The 19,849-nt window shown below is 40.1% G+C and overlaps 1 protein-coding gene across 5 annotated transcripts in view; it reads right to left on the bottom strand.

The window, feature by feature from the left end:
* Positions 1-19,849, bottom strand: part of HAO1 (hydroxyacid oxidase 1) — a 154,075-nt gene that overhangs the window by 39,353 nt on the left and 94,873 nt on the right. For 3 of the 5 annotated variants that reach the window (XM_053574538.1, XM_053574537.1, XM_053574540.1), the window contains exons 5-8: positions 11,497-11,588; positions 4,156-4,314; positions 3,978-4,047; positions 2,117-2,151 (exon numbers count right to left, since the gene is read on the bottom strand). In XM_053574538.1, the coding sequence (XP_053430513.1) occupies positions 2,117-2,151; positions 3,978-4,047; positions 4,156-4,314; positions 11,497-11,588 (356 nt within the window). Of the gene's footprint in view, positions 1-1,454; positions 2,152-3,977; positions 4,071-4,155; positions 4,315-11,496; positions 11,589-19,849 lie in introns of those variants that run through there. The other 2 variants (XM_053574539.1, XM_053574541.1) reach the window with 2 other exon arrangements.

Genomic DNA, 19,849 nt, shown 5'->3' with positions numbered 1-19,849 from the left:
TTTAGATTCTGTCTCTAATAACAATAATAATAATAATGAACAATAAAACTATAAACCATAAACTGATTACCACACTTTAAGGTGATCAATCTCTGAATTGTTTCATTCAGTACCTCACAGGGCTTGAACAACCAGAGAGATGCTGAGAAGTCCACTGCAGAATTACTTTGGCTACCAAATTCACCTCCAATTTGTCAAATGTTTGGTTTTGGAATAAATCTGAAAGTCACAAGGTCAGTATTTCACGGGTAGTCCACAGTGCTCCCTGCTCAGAAACAGGCTTGGGTTTTGAGGCTCTGTGGTTGTTGGCTTAAAATCCTTAATAATTTAATCACTGAGTTTGTGTTTTGTAAGTGAAGCTCCGTTTGACAAGGGAAACTGGACAGGGGGCTTGGAGCCCAGCATCACACCTTGTCCTGTTCGCCACCTCCTCATGTCCCCTAAATGTGTCCTTGGCTGCTGACTCTACTACCTGCTCGGTGATGTTTGCTTTCCACTCCTGGCAGAGTCCTGAGGCCTGGGACAGAAAGAGTTGGATCAAATCACAGGGTAATACACCTGGGGACGTCCCCATGCCCACAGAAGTATGCCATGAAATAGCAAATAAAAGGCATCATGACTGCTTAAGAGGAAAACTTGGCAAAGAAGGACAATGTTTCTGTCCTGCTGTCTGAACGGGGTGGGGGGTACGTTTTCATTTCTCATGGTCCTCACACATCACACACGTTATATCCCCACATGTGACTACGAGGCAGGATGAAACAGAAGAACAAAAAAAAGGAACAAGAAGGTATCAGAGAATTAATGGGATCCACATAAGGAGAATGAGCAGATAATTAACATTCAGACATTAAAATGTTTTATAATTGGAGTTGAGTGCAGTGGCTTATGTCCACAATCTTAGCACTCTGGGAGGCAGAGGCAGGTGGACTGCTTGAGCTCAGAAGTTCAAGACCAGCCTGAACAAGAGCAAGACCTTCTCTCTACTAAAAATAGAAAAAACATGGCTCTGCGCCTGTAGCTCAGCACCTAGGGCGCCAGCCACATACAAAGGCTGGTGGTTCGAGCCCAGCCCAGACCAACTACAACCAAAAAATAGCTGGGCATTGTGGCGGGTGCCTGTAGTCCCAGCTTCTTGGGAGGCTGAGGCAAGAGAATTGCTTAAGCCCAAGAGTTTAAGGTTGCTGTAAGCTGTGATGCTACGGTATTCTACCGAAGGCAACATAGTAAGACTCTGTCTCAAAAAAAAAAAAAAAAAGAAAAGAAAAACCAGCCGGGCATAGTGATGGCCATCTATAGTTCCATGTACTTGGGAGGCTGAGGCAAGAGGACTGCTCAAGTCCAGGAGTTTGAGGTCGCTGTGAGCAATGATGCCACAGCACATTACCCAGGGTGATGAGTAAGACTCTGTCTCAATAAGTAATATAAATAAATAAAATAAAACAACAGACCAGACAGACTCTTTAAATTAAACGGTTTATTTCTTTCTGATCAAAAAGTAATATATATCATAAACCATTCAGATACAGTGAGACGTTAGAGATGTGACTGGAAGTAACTTCAAAGAAGTCTCACAGATCAGCCCCAGCACATTTAAATTCCATCCACTGTTACCTTCTCTGTGTTTGAATCAGGGACTTTGGACACTGTGAACCCAAGTTTACAATCTCAGAACCACTGCTTGAAAGAGTCTAAACACAATGCAGGTTAACACACAGGGAGATCATCACTTTTTAACCTCATTCACTACCTCCAGCTTTACCAAAGGATATCTTTTGTTTTCCAGCACTTTAGCCTGCCAGGGGATGACGTTGTCTAAACACATTTTCAATGTTTTCTTTTAACAGTTAATATATTTCCAGGATGCAAGTCCATTTCTTTCTAAAAGGTTCCTAGGACACCCATTGAAAAGTCAAAACCAATGAACTAAAAGGGATTTGCTATTTTGTTGGAGAAGAACGACACCCTTTGTATTGAAGTGGGGAGTTACAGACTGTGGTCACCCTCTGCACACTGTCTCTTTGTCAAGTCATACATGCTGGGGAAAAAAATAATACAGATGGGAAAATATTGTGCACTGTCAGATCTTGGAAACGGCCAAAGGATTTTTCCTCACCAATGTCTTGTCGATGACTTTCACATTCTGGCACCCTGAAAAAATAATGCACACATTTAATATGAAATGAATGCAATAATAATCAGGCAGGTAATCGTTTTCCCAAGGAATGTAAAATTTGACAAATGTAAGGTTTATGATTCAAGGTAGGCTTGCCAAATCTTATGTGGCATGAGACCATTTTTATTACCTAAACAGTACTTAACACAAGATGACTGGCACATATTTTTATTAACACAAAGAGTATATTCTTTCTGCCACATTTAATAGAGAGTCAACGGCTGAAAGCTCTCTTTTAGGATATGTCTGTAGCAAATTAAAATGCATAGTGAGGATTCACAGAATGGCATTCTTCTCACTGAGGCTCTGTCTGCAGAGACTCAACACAATGGTGAGTGGACCATTTATCTGGGGAGTTCTGTCTATGCAGCAATCTGGATCATATGGACTGTAGAAAAGTATGGACTACCCCAAAATGGGGAAGTTGATAATTAACTCAAAACCATACTTTGCAGCCAGGGTTACATTCTGAGTCCAATTCAAAACAGTCAGTAGTAATAACAGCATAGCTTATCTATTCATTCTTTCAACACATATTTATTAGTAGTGTGCCAGGCACTGCTCTAGGCACTGAAAATACTGCAATGAAGGCAACAAAGACCCCTGCCTCATGCATCTTACATTTTAGATAATGCATAATGAACGTAATTTAAAAGGTGATTTCTATGGTAGATGTTATATAGAAGATGAGAGGTGCCATGGGCAAAGAATGAAATAAAATAAAAAAAGAAAAGTAGACATTGAACAGATGGATGGAGGAAGGATTGCTATTGCAAACGGAGTAATCAGTGTGAGGCACTTTGAGAAAGTATGTACAGGACATGAGGAAGTTGTTCACATAGTTGCAAAGCTTGGTGAAGAGCATCCAGGCAGAGGGACATGGAGATACAAAAGCTCCAACGTGGAAACATGTCCGACATAGACAAGTGACCTCAGGGAGGGGCATGTGCCCTGTGGGGAATGAGGACGGGTGACAGAAGGCGAGTTGTGATCAGAAAGATAAGTGGGGTCAAACCACAGGTGGCCTTGAAAACTACTGCCAAGACATTGGCTTTGACTCTGTGTAAACCAAGAGCCATAGGAGGATGCTGATCACAAAGGGTAACATAGTCTGAATGCATGTTTAGGAGGCTCATTCTGGCTGCCACGCATGATCAGAGTAGAGCTGGGAGAGAAGAGACAGGCGAGAACGTGGGGGCAGACCCACAATATACACAGGGAGAGAGATAATGACAGCTCACGTGAGGCCAGATTCTGATTATATTTTGAAGACAGAGCCCCTGTGGATGTGAGAGTGTGAAAGCAAAGGAAGAGTCAAAAATGATTCAAGATTTTCGACCTGAGCAACTGAAACTGTGGGGTTCACAGGAGAGGAGATTGGAGAGCCTGTAGGTGGAACAGGTGGAATGGAGAACATTAGCCCCTTAGGTTCAAACAGATAGAGCATGAGACTCGCCTGAGACATTCAAGAGGGGGTGTTGACTAGCCAGTTAGATTTATGTGTTCATGTGTCATGAGATAAGAATGAATATGAAGTAGTATCCACCCTTGATTACTCCTCCTCCCCAGAATATTCCTAATAAGGCTGTCAAAGTTAGAGGCTAAGTGACTGCTGTAGAAGCATGCTGTAGAGTTTCTCAGTTCAAAGACAGCTCTGTGCTGGAGCTGTAAATACAACTTCAAATGTAATATGCCCTATATGATTCCACTCTCTTCCCCTTCTGATTCACTTCCACCAAGGAGCCTGCCTTACCAACCACAGAAGGAAAAGAAAGTTGTAAATGAGAGTGGTGAGCCTTACCACTCAGAGCCATGGCCAATCGGAATTCTTCCTTCAGTAGCTCAAGGACATCATGGACACCTTTCTCCCCCTAACCAAGCAAAAGATAAAGAACTTTTGGGTAAGTCAGTGTGACTTGTTTCATTCATTTCACTGTCCAGTCACCATGTTTTATACATTCCTCTCTTTGTGCAATTACCTGGAAAGCCAAGCCCCATATGATTGGTCTCCCCACAAACACAGCCCTGGCACCTAGGGCCAGAGCTTTCAGAACATCAGTGCCTTTCCGCACACCTCCATCCAGAAAGACTTCTACCTTCCCTTCCACAGCCTCCACAATTTCTGGCAAAGCATCAATCTGGGGAGAGAAGAGGGCAATAATGTGACATGATTGGCATTGAATTGTTACCGTGTATTAAACTCCACCTCCCCAAACCACCAACACATCCAACTAAGGCTTAGAGTTAAAGAAACTGATAGGTTTGTGGTCTGCAATAAAGTTATTTATTTCCTTCTGAAAGAAAAGAGGTACAAAGGCTACCAACTAAAAAAACAACTAAATTTTGAATTAAAAGGCTTATGTTTCTTTCAAAATCCAAGGATGCTTTTCCCATTCCTGACATTCGAATTCAAAGATCATAGTCAAAAAAATTAGAAATATAATTTTAAAACACTCAACCTTTTATATCTTCTAAAATGCATAAAAGTAAATAACATATTTTATTGATATAAATTATCTTAACATTGCTCATTACAAATCAGTTAAAATTCATACTCAAATAGTATGTGCAAGCAGTGGTTGTATACAAAGTACAGACATAGCTATAAAACTTCATTACAGAATTCTCTGTGAAAATATTTTTCTCACTTTTATTTTATTATTTTTTATTACAAAGTGTTAAGGGGGTACACATGTATTTGGTTACATAGATCACTTTTGAAATGCCTTGATTCATAGCAATAAATGTGCCCATCACCCAAATAGTGTGCACTGTACCCATTAGATAGGTGTTTGCCCCCTCCTTTCCTCCTGCTTGATTTCCACTAATTCCTCTGTGCACATGTGTGCTCCTCGGTTAATTCCAGTTTAATAGTATGTACACGTGGTATTTGCTTTTCCAGTTTTATGATACTTTACTTAGGATAATGGTCTCTAGTTCCACCTAAATCATAGCAAAAGGCTTTAATTTGTTCTCTTTAATGGCTGAATAGTACTCCGTGGTATACATATTCTACATTTTGATGGGCACTAGGCTTGATTCTACATCTTTGCAATTGTGAATAGTGCTGCAATAAACATTTTAGTACAGGTGTCTTCTTAATAAAATGATTCTTTTTTCTTTGAGGTAGATACCCAGTAGTGGGATTACTGGACAAATAGTAGGTCTACTTTCAATTCTTCAAGGAATCTCTATACTGTTTTCCATAGAGGTTGTACTAACTTGCAGTCCCACCAACAAGGTGGACCATATGCACCTTGAAAACCTTTGTCTTTATTGATAATTAATGGTGGGCTCAGATTAACACTAGAAAATCAAGATCTTCATGGAGGTTGATCTGATAGATTGCATTATTGTTTCTGGTCCTTTACACATCTCAAAACCTATTCCCTTTCCAAGGTAACTTCATAGTTTCTCTCTCAAAAAGGAACAGAGCATATTTGCCCATTCCTTGATTTTGACCTTGGCCATGCCACCCACTTTGGCCAACAACATGTGAGCAGAGATGGCAGAATGTCACTTCAGAGCACAGGCCTTAGGCAACCTAGTATACTCCTACTTACTCTTTTGCACCTTACCATTGCCATGAGGAGAGCATCCCCCAAGTAATGTTTCCCCTTCAGCATGGGCCCTAGGATAAATATTTAAAAAACAGATTTTTCTATCACAGCCAAACCCAGCTGGACCTGAAAGTTGGAGAACAGCCACCCAGATAGTATGAAGCCTAGGTCACCGGACAACTAGTTGACACAAACTTTCATGGGAGCCAATGATTGTTGATTTAAATCACTGAATGTGGGATCATTTGTTTAATAGCATCATGTACCAGTAGGTGACACAATTGGCTACTGTGATGTAGATCTTTGCAGTTGAGAACAGAAACAATTCATAACATAACCTAAAGGCCAAAATCTGTAGAAATTATCCACATTTGTCCCAAAATGTTAAAATACAAAATTAAGTACAGTTCCTATTTAAAAATGTATGATGAAGAAGCCATCGTACCCTTAAGTACATGTTTTCCAGAAATAATTACACTGAGATCTCTTAAAGGCTTTCCCACTTCTCTGCTAAAATTTTACAGGCTCAATTTAAAGAGAGTTTTATGTAAAAGGCTGAAGAGCAAACACAAGTACAGATTTAGAGGAAGTGAAGGCAGCACTTGGCAGGTGACCCTGAATGTTTGGCAGGTAATGTGATTTTTCCCTTTTCCTTTTGGCTTTTCTGCCTTGCCAAACATGCTTTGGATCCATTTACAGATGTCCCCTGACCTATACATAGTCCTCCTTTTACATTCAGGAGAGTTACATCAACATATAAATGCTACAATTTCCAAGGTATGATGCAAGCTATAATTAACCATACTTCCCCATTTGAAACCAGAACCAAAGAAAAATATTAGCTAGCTTGGGTTCAATACATGTTTTCAAAGTCAGGCAAATCAAGTCTGTTTAGGTTATTTCCAATTCCTAACCTAGCCTAAAAGTAAACTAATAAGGATACTTAAAATGTGAATCCTGGGTTAAAAAATAGAGCCCACATTGGCATTTCATGTGTCAATGGACAAGATTGTTTTATCCACTGCTGAAGCATTTCTCTCTCCCCTTTTTTCTTTCAGTAGCTGAGGTGTTATTAGGCATATATTATGCAAAATAATTCTGATTGAAGAAGATTAGACAAATAAATATAATAGACAGATAGTAATGGGTCTATTTCTGTTTCCTTCTTTTTAGTTTGCTACTAATCTGTGAGATCATTCCTTTCAGTTGTTACTGCCTTGGAGCTTCTTTAGACAATTAATTGTGAGCTTAACTCCCCTAGAGTTAGTCTCCAGGAAAACACGGTAAGACCCTTGTAAACTGTGTCTCCTTCCTTAGAAACTCTATCTGTATTCACTGATTTGTCAAACACTTTACTGAGGACCTGGTATATTCAAGGCACGAATTCCAGGCGGGTTAAGGGATGTGCAGAGAGTCCCACAGGGATCTGACCCTCAAAAAGAATCCTCTTTCTCCTTCCTATTCAAGGCACACTCTCCCCAGATGCTCTCTGCCCCACTGCCCTGCCTCGCCCACCCAGCCCCTAAACAAAATTTATACTTACAGGAAATTCTCACCTTTCCATAGCACCCATTATTTCTTTTTAGATTTATTTTCTTGTTTATTTATTTATTTATTTTTAGAGACAGAGTCTCACTTTGTCGCCTCTTGGTAGAGTGCATCGCAGCTCACAGCAACCTTCAGCTCTTGGACTTAGGCAATTCTCTTGCCTCAGCCTCCCGAGTAGCTAGGAGCACCCATTATTACTGACATGTTAAGTATGCAAACCTTTATTTAGATTAAACCAATTAAACATAAACAAATGCAGATTGAAAACAGAGCTGCTTAGTTAAGAATGAAGGAAACAGAGTCCAAGCCACTGTCTATACATCCTCCCCAGATTCTCTATCCCACCCCACCCGTCACACTTCACCAGGCAGCCCTGGGCAGTTTCTATTAGGCATACTTAGAAAAATCGCATGTTCATATATTTGCAAATGCAAAAATGGCTGCAATGATTTCCCATTCTATCTTCATTTCTTTGTAGTAACAAGGGGGAGAGGTGTGTTGTTTAAGGGAAGAGGGGTCTGTTCCCCACCCCTTGAAGATTAATTGGCCTGTGCCTTCTTTCACCAATAAAATGAGAGAGAAGTGACATTATGCCCTTTGTAAGTCTACATCTCAAGAGGGAAGAAGCCTACCTACATCCTGGGAGACATGAGATAGTGCAGAACCATTCTGCATAGCTGATCCAGCTCCAGGCTGTCCCAGGGTATGTAGCCATGGACCAAAGATCCCTGTGTGTGAGCCCGGACAAGACCAGAAAAGCCTCCAGAGACCTCATCCCAGATCACCAACCCACAAAATTGCAAAATGAATAAAATGCCTATTGCTTTTCAGCCAGTGAGTTTCAGAGTGGTTTGTTACACAGCAATAGACAACTGATACATTGTTTCTTAAAATCAGATTGCATTGAACCCTTTTTAAGAAGTAAAGTAAAATCTTTTAGGATTTCACACAACATGCCCAACAATTCAATTTGAAAAACACTGACTGACCCAAATGCTTTGTCTATGAAACATTTTGCAGCTGGGAATATTCCCTAAAAGAACATCCCATTTTTAAGCTTGAGAAAGTTTGACTTCATTTAGCAGCCACATGAAAATGTGAAATTAAAAAAAAAAAATTACTCCTACAATTCAAACACTGCAGAGACTGTCTTTAGCTCTCAGTTTGAGAATATTTAGTGTTATGGATTTTAGGATTCAATTTTATTCTATCCCATTATTCTCTAGTTAACTCAACGCCAATCGGGTTCACATTATCACCAAAGACAAAGACTTTAACATGACCTTATTTTTTCATTCCTTTAGGGTAGAGTACAGGTCTGGCAGCTGTTTTCGGAAACTGTGTATTAAGATGAACTGAAGTCAAATTAAATTTCTGTTCTAAGACTCTCATTGGTAAGTATTCCCCCACACAATGGAATTCTGTGATTTATAGAAATGGAGAAATCATACACTTCACTTTTTTTCTGAAAGCAACACAACACTTTGAAAAGGCTTGAGATTAAAAGTCCAACTTGTTCACTGAGCTCTTACTCCTGAGAAAGGCAAGACAAAGGCTAAAATCCAAGATTCCCATTTCAGTGTCCCTCCTGTGACATCACACTGCCTCTATGGCTCTGGCCTATGATGTAACAGAACCCACTGGACAGCCAGTCCTTCTGTGCATTAGCTGAAAAGCTTCATACCACGGGCTCTTTCAAGCCTTTGCCACCCACTGCAAAACCCACATGCTGAGGCAGAGACACCCTTCACCATAAACCAAATCCATTCTTACATTTCTCTCATTATCCTGAGCCTCTCACCATTCGAAGCTCTTTACCTCTAAAGCAGGAGGTAAAATTCAAGCTCATATCTCCTCCACTGCATGCATCACGCAAAGGGGGAGGGTTATCGTTGTTGTAAAAACAGTCTCAGAGACCACAACTCAAAAAGCCCTTTTAGATGTTTCCATGTCCCCTCAGCCAGAGGGAAATAAACCACACCATTTAGATATTTTTTCCCTTAAAATTTAGTTAGATTTGATTTCAGTAGATTTATATTTTATTTTCAGAAAACAAACTTAATTTAGCCTGCACACTAGGTCTATGTCTTCATACACAAGTGGGGCATAAATCTGAGAAAAAGCCTTGAGTTCTGGCCACTTTCCCCACCCTGCTCAGAGGAGGCTTCACTTTCTACCTCTATTTACCTGCAGGCAACATCTAATATCGCCTAAAAAGACATGTCACTGGGAGTAAAGCTGAGTTGGAACTGAGTTGACAACTTCCAGTTTCATGATTTTAAATTCTTGACTATAAATTCTGCAGTGTACAAAGACTTGGTTGGTTCCTACCACGAGAGCTTCAGGAAAAACTGCAAATGCAATATTGCACACCCATTGTTCTCTGCTGTCATCTGCTTCACAGTTAAGATCCACGAAACTGGTGTATGAATGTAGCTAACTCAACCTGCTAGTCAGTTCAATGAATAAAATAATCCAAAGCTACTTGGCTAAATTATTTGTTCTACTCTTCATCCAGTTGTTCAGATAAATTCAATTGGTTATCCCAGTTACAGCCATCCATGTAACAGCTATGACTGAACAGTTCTAATGAAAGTAGGGAAACATATTAACACAATGATCTAGTTGACAGAGACATGGTTTATTTTGCTAGAAGCTAGTTTATTTTGTTTATGTAAATCAAATTATAAAAATTACAGTTGAAAGGCGCCTAAGAAATCATCAAATTGATATTTAGACTTTAAAAGATGAAGAAACCAAGGTTCACAGTGCAGATCAATCCTTCTGTCCCTTGGCAGTGCAGATCCCCCGTCTGTTTCCCTGATAACTAAATTAGAGTAAACACGAAGGTCCCAAATTGGTCTTCCTGTCTCTTGTTATGCCAAACAACTTTTTCTGTTGCCTACCCAGCAACTCTCAAGTATTCAAGAATCTCTTCTCTTGTCTATCAAGGCAGATGTATTTCCCAGGATAACCCTCACTCCCAACAGATACTGTAAGCAAAATTGATTACTTGGCATTCCCTAAGCACATCTAGCTCTTTCCTTGCTCTTTCCACATCTTCACTCACTTAAAAACAGGGGTTCACATGAGAAAAGAGCAGAGGTGGAAGGGGAGCTGCAGCATCACTGCCTTCTATGCAAGAATCTGGGCCAAATCTCCATGGGGAGAATGCACACAGGAACCAATTTTAACACCTCACCTGTGTTCCTGGCCCCTATTCTAGATCACGTACCCATGAATTCTACATCAGGCTACGTGTCTGATACCATGAGTTTTGCTCCACTTCTGTTCCCCCAATTCTTGATCTTAAAATCTGCCCCAGGGCCTCTGCTGATTTCCTTAACTTTGGGCCTTTGGGGGCCTAGCTGCTCTCCATCACAGTTCTAACTCAGTCCCTACCATTGGGCCAGTTTTATTCCCTTTTATATCTAGATTCTGGGCTCTGCTTTGCCTAGCACAGTGTATGCAATATAAAAAAGCCACAGATGCACCTTGGAATCTCCTGGACAGCTGTAAATAATACTGGTGACTGTGCACTGACCACCTCCACCTCTGCCAGGATCTTGGAGTGTAGCCTGAACATCAGGAGTCTTTAAAGATCCCCAGGGCATTCCAAAGCACCCCTCAGAAAGTTCAAAGTTCAAACAGGGTTGCCTCTTTGTATACCCTTGCCCCTTCCCTGGGTCATGGGATTCCTTTCCCCATTCCCCCACCCTCTCTCTGCCACTCTGCAAACCTCACATCCACAAGAAATTCCAAACTCTCCCTCCTCCTGTCTTCTTGTCACAATGTACCCATCATCTCAAACTCCACAACAGCCTTTGGTAAGCCCTATAACTCTGTTAGCTCATCTTCTATAGACTCTGATGCCATAATTTTTTCTTCTGTGCATCCATAAATTTTTGCATTATACCTATTGCTATACCTATGAATACAAGAATAATCCCTGCCCACAAGTGCCTTATTTTACAGAGACTTTTATATGTTTACAAACAAATACATTGGGCTAACTAAATATAAATGTAGTAGTTAATTTAGGTGGTTGTGCCCCTTCAAATTCAAAATCCAAGATGTCATATATTCCACATATATTTCATGCTGAGTGATCACACAAGAATATAAACACAGACAAGGCAGACATAGAGATGGTCAGAACCATGATGGCAAAGGGAACTCTAGAGTGAAATTCCAGCATTTGCCAAAACTCACAGTGGCTGGCACTCCATCAAGTTGTCTAGCCCCGTGGTTCGACACCAAGATCCCATCCAAACCGTGTTTAACTGCCTCCCTGGCATCATCACCTGCAAAGAGCAAAATAGAAGGACAGACATCTTATGGAAACTGCATCTTTACAAAACACGTGAGTTCAGAACCTCAGCATCTCAGTCACTAGGAGGCTGACCACACACACAGATCAATCCAGGCTATGTATTTCCCAGGATGCTTTGCTCAATACACTTAACATAAAAATATAACCCAAGGGTTGGGGATAGAATATTAGTGGTACTAATAGTTTATTTGAAATAAAAGTTAGCACTTGTAACAATCTGTGAAATAAAATTATCAATACATAGTATATTGACATAAAGCTTAAAAATGTATCTATATAAGGTTGCTAAAAAATTGTTTCAATTCATATAATCATACCAAATTCTCAGCAGAATTAATCCTCTGCAATACAGATGGCATAAAAAATATACAAACATCAAACACTTTAAGTGTAACAGGCAACGAACAAATCTATTTCAAAAACATTTTTAATATAAAGTTTTCTAATTACAGTAGCTATTTTAATTTACATTGTTCTATAATTAAATTTGCTTTGCCCATTGAAATATGTCAAAAAAGGTGAAATTCTATGCTTATTTCCAATCATGCTTTTTCATTATAAAAAGTTCACTTTCTAAATAGATTAATGTTCTCTAAATAAAAAATAAGAAATTAGAGCAGCAATTTAAAAGTCAGAATTAGAAATTTGAGGAGAAATTCAAAAGTTGTCTCAAGAATTTAACAAATTTAAAGACAAAACCACCAAAGATTTTGATGCACTGAAGCAAGAATTTCCATCCCTCAAAGATCTGAAAAATACAGTAGAATCCCTCACTAACAGAGTAGAGCAAGCAGAAGAAAGGATTGTTGACATTGAAGACAATACCTTTGAACGCACCCAAACTCTCAAAGAGGAAGAGAAATGAAGAGCAAAAATGGATCATTCTCTCAGAGAGCTCTGGGATAAATTGAAGAAGGCTAATATCCTCACTGGAATCCCTGAAACTGATGAAGTGGCCTCGCTAGGCACAGAGGCCCTTCTCCATGAAATTATGAAAGAGAATTTTCCAGACATGTAAAAAGATTCTGAAATTCCGATAGCAGACAGTTTCCGAACCCCAAAACAACTCAATCCCAATAAGACATCACCCACGTATATTATAATTAACTTCACTAAAGTTAATATGAAGGAGAAAATTCTGAAAGCAGCCAGACGTAAGAAATCCATTACAACAAAGGGAAGAATATTAGAATGACTGCAGATCTCTTTGATGAAACTTTTCAAACCAGAAGAGGGTGGTCATCAACTTTTAATCTCCTAAAGCAAAATAACTTTCAACCCTGGATCCTGTATCCAGCTAAACTGAGTTTCATTTATGATGGAGAAATTAAATAATTTAATGACATTCATATGTTGAAGAAATTTGCCATAACCAAACCAGCTCTTCAGGATATTTTCAGATCTATCCTCCATAATGAGCAACCCAATCCTCTACCACAAAAGTAAACTCACTTAGAAATTTTTGATCAAACTCCAACTTCCACAGTGGTGAAAGGGTTAAAAATGTCCCATGGACCTTTGAAAAACTCAATACCCAAAATTTTATCAGACTTATCAATCTTCTCCATTAATGTGAAAGGCTTAAACTGTCCTCTAAAGAGGCAAAGGTTAGCTGACTGGATACAAAAAATCAAGCCAGATATTCACTGCATACAAGAGTCACATCTTACCTTAAAAGACAAATGTAGCCTAAGGGTGAAAGGATGGTTGTCCATATTTCACACAAAAGGTAACGAAAATAAGCAAGGTGTTACAATTCTATTTGCAGACACAATAGGCTTTAAACCAACAAAAGTAAGGAAGGATAAGAATGGTCACTTTATATTTGTTAAGGGTAATACTAAATATGATGAGATTTCAATTATTAATATTTATGAACCCAATTATTAATATCTATTAATATCTATGCACCCAATAGAATGCACCTCAATTTATAAGAGAAGCTCTAACAGACATGAGCAACTTGATTTCCTCCACCTCCATAATAGTCAGAGATTTCAACACTCCTTTGGTAGTGTTGGATAGATCCCCCAGTAAGAAGCTGAACAAAGAAATTTCAGATTTAAACATAACCATCCAACATTTCGATTTAGCAGAAATCTACAGAACATTTCATAGCAAAAAAACTGAATATATATATTTCTCATCAGCCCACGGAACATACTCCAAATTTGATCACATCTTAGATCACAAGTCTAACCTCAGTAAATTTAAAGGAATAGAAATTATTCCTTACATTTGCTCAGATAACCATGGAATAAAAGTTCAGCTCAGTAACAACAGGAATCTGTATACTCATACAAAAACATGGAAGTTAAATAACCTTATGCTGAATGATAGCTGGGTCAGAGATGAGATTAAGAAGGAAATTAACAAATTTTGGAACAAATTGACAATGAAAATACGAATAATCAGAACCTCTGGGATACTGCAGAGGCATTCCGAAGAGGGAAATTTATAGTACTGCAAACCTTCCTCAAGAGAATGGAAAGAGAAGAAGTTAACAACTTAATGAAACATCTCAAGAAACTGGAAAAGGAAGAACATTTCAACCCCAAACCCAATAGAACAAAAGAAATAACCAAAATTAGAGCAGAATTAAATGAAATTGAAAGCAAAAGAATAATACAACAGATCAATAAATCAAAAAGCTCGTTTTTTGAAAAAGTCAATAAAATAGATAAAACTTTGGCTAACCTAACCAGGAAAAAAAGAGAAAAATCTCTAATCTCATCAATCAGAAACGACAAAGACGAAATAACAACAAACTCCTCAGAAATTGAAAAACTCCTTAATGAATATTACAAAAAATTTTACTCTCAGAAATATGAAAATCTAAGGGAAATTGACCAATACTTGAAAGCACGTCACCTTCCAAGACTTAGCCAGAATCAAGTGGAAATGTTGAACAGGCCCATATCAAGTTCGGAAATAGTATCAACCATACAAAACCTCCCTAAAAAGAAAAGCCTGGGACCAGATGGCTTCACATCAGAATTCTACCAAACCTTTAAAGAGGAATTAGTACCCATATTACTAAAACTGTTGCAAAATGTAGAAAAAGAAGGAATACTACCCAACACGTTCTATAAAGCAAACATTACCCTGATCCCCAAACCAGGAAAAGACCCAACAAGAAAAGAAAATTATAGACCAATATCAATAAAGAATATAGATGCAAGAGGAGACAAGATGGCTGACTGAAGCCAGCTTTCCACAGAGGCTCCCATTCAGAAGGAGAGTGAAAGGACAAAAATTCAGAAAGTAACCTGGTGGATTTGAGCTGCACTAAGAGAGAAGGTTGTAGAATGCACGTCAACCCCGCTGAGGCGAGCTGCAACCACAAGGATACAAACAAAATGTACAAAATCCATCACCAAGCGGATGGGAGTCCCCTCCCACATGAGAACAGCTCAGAGTGCCCCACAAACAACCGGGCAGAGTTCAAAGGTCCTCCCACTACACTCCACAGGAGAGACCCTCTAAAAACTGGACCTACCTCCTCTACTAGGGTGCCACAGCATCCTCCTGCCAGGCATAAAACTGTATAAACTGTATATAGTCTCTACCTGTAATTCTGAGCTCCCAGCGCTCCCCTTCGCTCACACTGGGGTCTGGAGGCCAGTCGCGGTCAGTCGGCGGAAAGGGGACTGCACCAGTGTGGCAGTTCCCTGAGGCACAGTGCAACAGCCATCTTTTGGTGACAATACGGTCAGGCATAAAACTGTGTAAAGCTGTGTGTGTTCTCTGCCCACAACCCCAGGCTTCCAGCGCTCCCCGCGCTCCTCTCTGCTCTCATTCCAAGGTCTGGAGGCCTGTCCCCCAGGGGTCCAGACTCTTGGGCAATTGCTTGAGGGGTGTAGACAGTGCTGGGCTGCAGCCGGTCGGTGCAGACCCTGGGATACGGGAGCGGAGAGAGGACGGTTGGCCGGAGGGGAGCTACACCGGAGCAATGGTTGCCTGATCCATAAGGCAGCAGCTCTCTTTTGCTAGCAATATGGCTCACTACAGAATATTCTGAAGCCACACCTGCAGTCTCCCTGTGCAACCAGAGAGTTGCCAGAGGCAACTCCAACTTGCAAACCAGGGAAACTCCCAGGGCGGGGATGACCCAGAGGCCTGCTTTACCAAACCTAAGATGCACCTGGCCCTCAGGGGATCGTCAGCCTATAGACAATACAAGAGCAAAGACCAGCTGATTTGGAACTCAATTCAGCTTCTCTTCTGCAGGGGAACCGCAAAGTTGTTCTGTTCTGATCTGTCAGTAACATTAATCAGGGGCGAGACTGGACCTGAGTGAAAACCCCTCAACCTTCATCTAGCACCTGAGGTTGTCAGGCCTCATCTCCTCCTGCTGGAGAAAGGCAGAGCACAGCGGCCTGGCAGACTTCCTTGTGATTCAGGCATGTACAAACTCCTGGAGTACCGATACACTACAGGCAAATTGGTCAGTCAACTGCAGGGCTATCAGTGACTGGGTGTCAAGTGGTACAAGGTGGGGAAGGAGTCAGCACTGAAACCACGCAGCACTGAAACAAGCCACACCAGAGTAGTCACCAGACCCCTGTAATCCAGTTCCCAGAGACCTCTTAAACTTTCTCACCCGAGACAGGGGCAGACTGAGACAACTGATTTGGACATTTTTTAACTGAACCAATCACCAGAGGACAAATCAGGTGGTGCCCTAGGTGCACGGTGGTAGGAAGGTTTGATTTTTCTTTTCCAATTGTTTGACGGTGGGGGGGCAGGGTGACTTCATTGCTGATATTTCTCCACAGCTGAGACTTCAATCCAAAGTATCTGTTTCACTAGGGTGGAACAGAAACCAGCTGAAAACAAGGCAGAACCATTTAGCCCCACCACACAAGACAGGGCCCCAGTTTCTCAGGCCACAACACTGTATGGGCCCTCGATAAAGCCCCAGGGGAAAAAATCACATGGAGTAAAACAACCATGGGGTGGAATCAGGGGAAAAACTCTGGTAACATGAATAACCAGAATAGATCAACTCCTCCAAGGAAACATATGGCCGATGCAATTGAAGAGCCCATTCATAAACAACTGGCTGAGATGTCAGAAATCGAATTCAGAATTTGGATTGCAGACAAGATTAACAAAGTGGAATTAGGAATTCGAGGAGAAATTCAAACGTCGTCTCAAGAATTTAACGAATTTAAAGACAAAACCACCAAAGACTTAGACACACTGAAGCAAGAATTTGCAGCCCTCAAAGATATGAAAAATACAGTAGAATCCCTCAGTAACAGAATGGAGCAAGCAGAAGAAAGGATTTCTGACATCGAAGATAAAGCCTTTGAATGCTCCCAAACTCTCAAAGAGGAAGAGAAATGGAGAGCAAAAACGGATCACTCTCTCAGAGAGCTCTGGGATAATTCGAAGAAGGTGAATATCCGAATCATAGGAGTTCCAGAAAAAGATGAAGTGGCCCCACTGGGCACAGAGGCCCTTCTGCATGAAATGATGAAAGAGAATTTTCCAGACATACCTAGAGATTCTGAAATTCAGATAGCAGACAGCTTCAGAACCCCAGCACGACTCAACCCCAATAAGACATCCCCAAGGCATATCATAATTAACTTCACTAAAGTTAATATGAAGGAGAAAATCCTCAAAGCTCCCAGGAGAAAGAAAACCATTACCTTCAAAGGGAAGAATATTAGAATGACTACAGATCTCTCTCATGAAAATTTTCAAGCCAGAAGAGGGTGGTCACCGACTTTTAATCTCCTAAAGCAAAATAACTTTCAACCCTGGATCTTGTATCCAGCTAAACTGAGTTTCATCTATGATGGAGAAATTAAATACCTTAATGACATTCATATGTTGAAGAAATTTGCCATAACCAAACCAGCTCTTCAGGATATTCTCACACCTATCCTTCATAATGACCAACCCAATCCTATACCACAAAAGTAAACTCACTCAGAAACTTCGGATCAAAAACCAATTTCCACACTGGTGAAAGGATTAAAAATGGCCACTGGACTTTTGAAAAACTCAATACCCAAAACTTCACCAGACTTATCAATATTCTACATTAATGTGAACGGCTTAAACTGTCCTCTAAAGAGGCATAGGTTAGCTGACTGGATACAAAAACTCAGGCCAGATATCTGTTGCATACAAGAGTCACATCTTAACTTAAAAGACAAATACAGACTCAGGGTGAAAGGATGGTCGTCCATATTTCAGGTAAATGGTAATCAGAAAAAAGCAGGTGTTCCAATTTTATTTGCAGATACAATAGGCTTTAAACCAACAAAAGTAAGGAAGGACAAGAATGGTCACTTCATATTTTTTAAGGGTAATACTCACTCTGATGAGATCTCAATTATTAATATCTATGCACCCAACCAGAATGCACCTCAATTTATAAGAGAAACTCTAACAGACATGAGCAACTTGATTTCCTCCAGCTCCATAATAGTCAGAGATTTCAACACTCCTTTGGCAGTGTTGGATGGATCCTCCAACAAGAAGCTGAGCAAAGAAATCTTAGGTTTAAACCTAACCATCCAACATTTGGATTTAGCAGACATCTACAGAACATTTCATCCCAACAAAACTGAATACGCATACTTCTCATCAGCCCAGGGAATTACTCCAAAATTGATCACATCTTAGGTCACAAGTCTAACCTCAGTAAATTTAAAGGAATAGAAATTATTCCATGCGGGCGGCGCCTGTGGCTCAGTGAGTAGGGCGCCGGCACCATATGCCGAGGGTGGTGGGTTCAAGCCCAGCCCCGGCCAAACTACAACACCAAAAAAAAATTACCGGGGGTTGTGGCGGGCGCCTGTAGTCCCCGCTGCTCGGGAGGCTGAGGCAAGAGAATCATGTAAGCCCAAGAGTTAGAGGTTGCTGTGAGCCGTGTGATGCCACGGCACTCTACCCGAGGGAGGTACAGTGAGACTCTGTCTCTACAAAAAAAAAAAAAAAAGAAAGAAAAGAAATTATTCCATGCATCTTCTTGGACCACCATGGAATAAAACTTGAGCTGAGTAACAACAGAAATCTGCATACTCATACAAAAACATGGAAGTTAAATAACCTTATGCTGAATGATAGCTTGTTCAGAGACGAAATTAAGAAAGAAATCGCCAATTTTTTGGAACAAAACAACAATGAAGACACGAACTATCAGAACCTCTGGGACAACGGAAGGCAGTTCTAAGAGGGAAATTTATAGCACTGGAAGCCTTCCTCAAGAGAACGGAAAGAGAGGAAGTTAACAACTTAATGGGACATCTCAAGCAACTGGAAAAGGAAGAATATTCCAACCCCAAACCCAGTAGAAGAAAAGAAATAACCAAAATTAGAGCAGAATTAAATGAAATTGAAAACAAAAGAATAATACAACAAATCAATAAATCAAAAGGCTGGTTTTTTAAAAAGGTCAATAAAATCGATAAACCTTTGGCCAAACTAATCAGGAAAAAAAGAGTAAAATCTCTAATCTCATCAATCAGAAATGACAAAGACGAAATAACAACAGACTCCTCAGAAATCCAAGAAATCCTTAATGAATATTACAAGAAAATTTATTCTCAGAAATATGAAAATCTGAAGGAAATTGACCAATACTTGGAAGCACGTCACCTTCCAAGACTTAGCCAGAATCAATTGGAAATGTTGAACAGGCCCATATCAAGTTCGGAAATAGTATCAACCATAGAAAACCTCCCTAAAAAGAAAAGCCCGGGACTGGATGGTTTCACGTCTGAATTCTACCAAACCTTTAAAGGAATTAGTACCTATATTACTTAACCTGTTCCAAAAGGTAGAAAAAGAAGGAAGACTACCCCACACATTCTATGAAGCAAACATCACCCTGATCCCCAAACCAGGGAAAGACCCAACAAGAAAAGAAAATTATAGACCAATATCACTAATGAATATAGATGCAAAAATATTCAACAAGATCCTAACAAACAGAATCCAGCAACACATCAAACATTTATACATCATGACCAAGTCGGTTTTATCACAGGGTCTCAAGGCTGGTTCAATATAGGTAAATCTATAAGTATAATTCAACGCATACAGAAATTAAAAAACAAAGATCATATGATCCTCTCAATTGATGCAGAAAAAGCTTTTGATAATATCCAGCATCCCTTCATGATGAGAGCACTTAAGATAATTGGGATAGAAGTGACATTTTTTTTCTCTTTTTTTTTCTTTGAAGGGACATTGCTTTAACTGATAGAG

This window comes from Nycticebus coucang, chromosome 21 (assembly GCF_027406575.1).
Source record: "Nycticebus coucang isolate mNycCou1 chromosome 21, mNycCou1.pri, whole genome shotgun sequence".
NCBI lineage: Eukaryota > Metazoa > Chordata > Mammalia > Primates > Lorisidae > Nycticebus > Nycticebus coucang.
The sequence above is the reverse complement of the archived record's forward strand: the minus strand, read 5'-3'. Positions and strand labels throughout refer to the sequence as shown.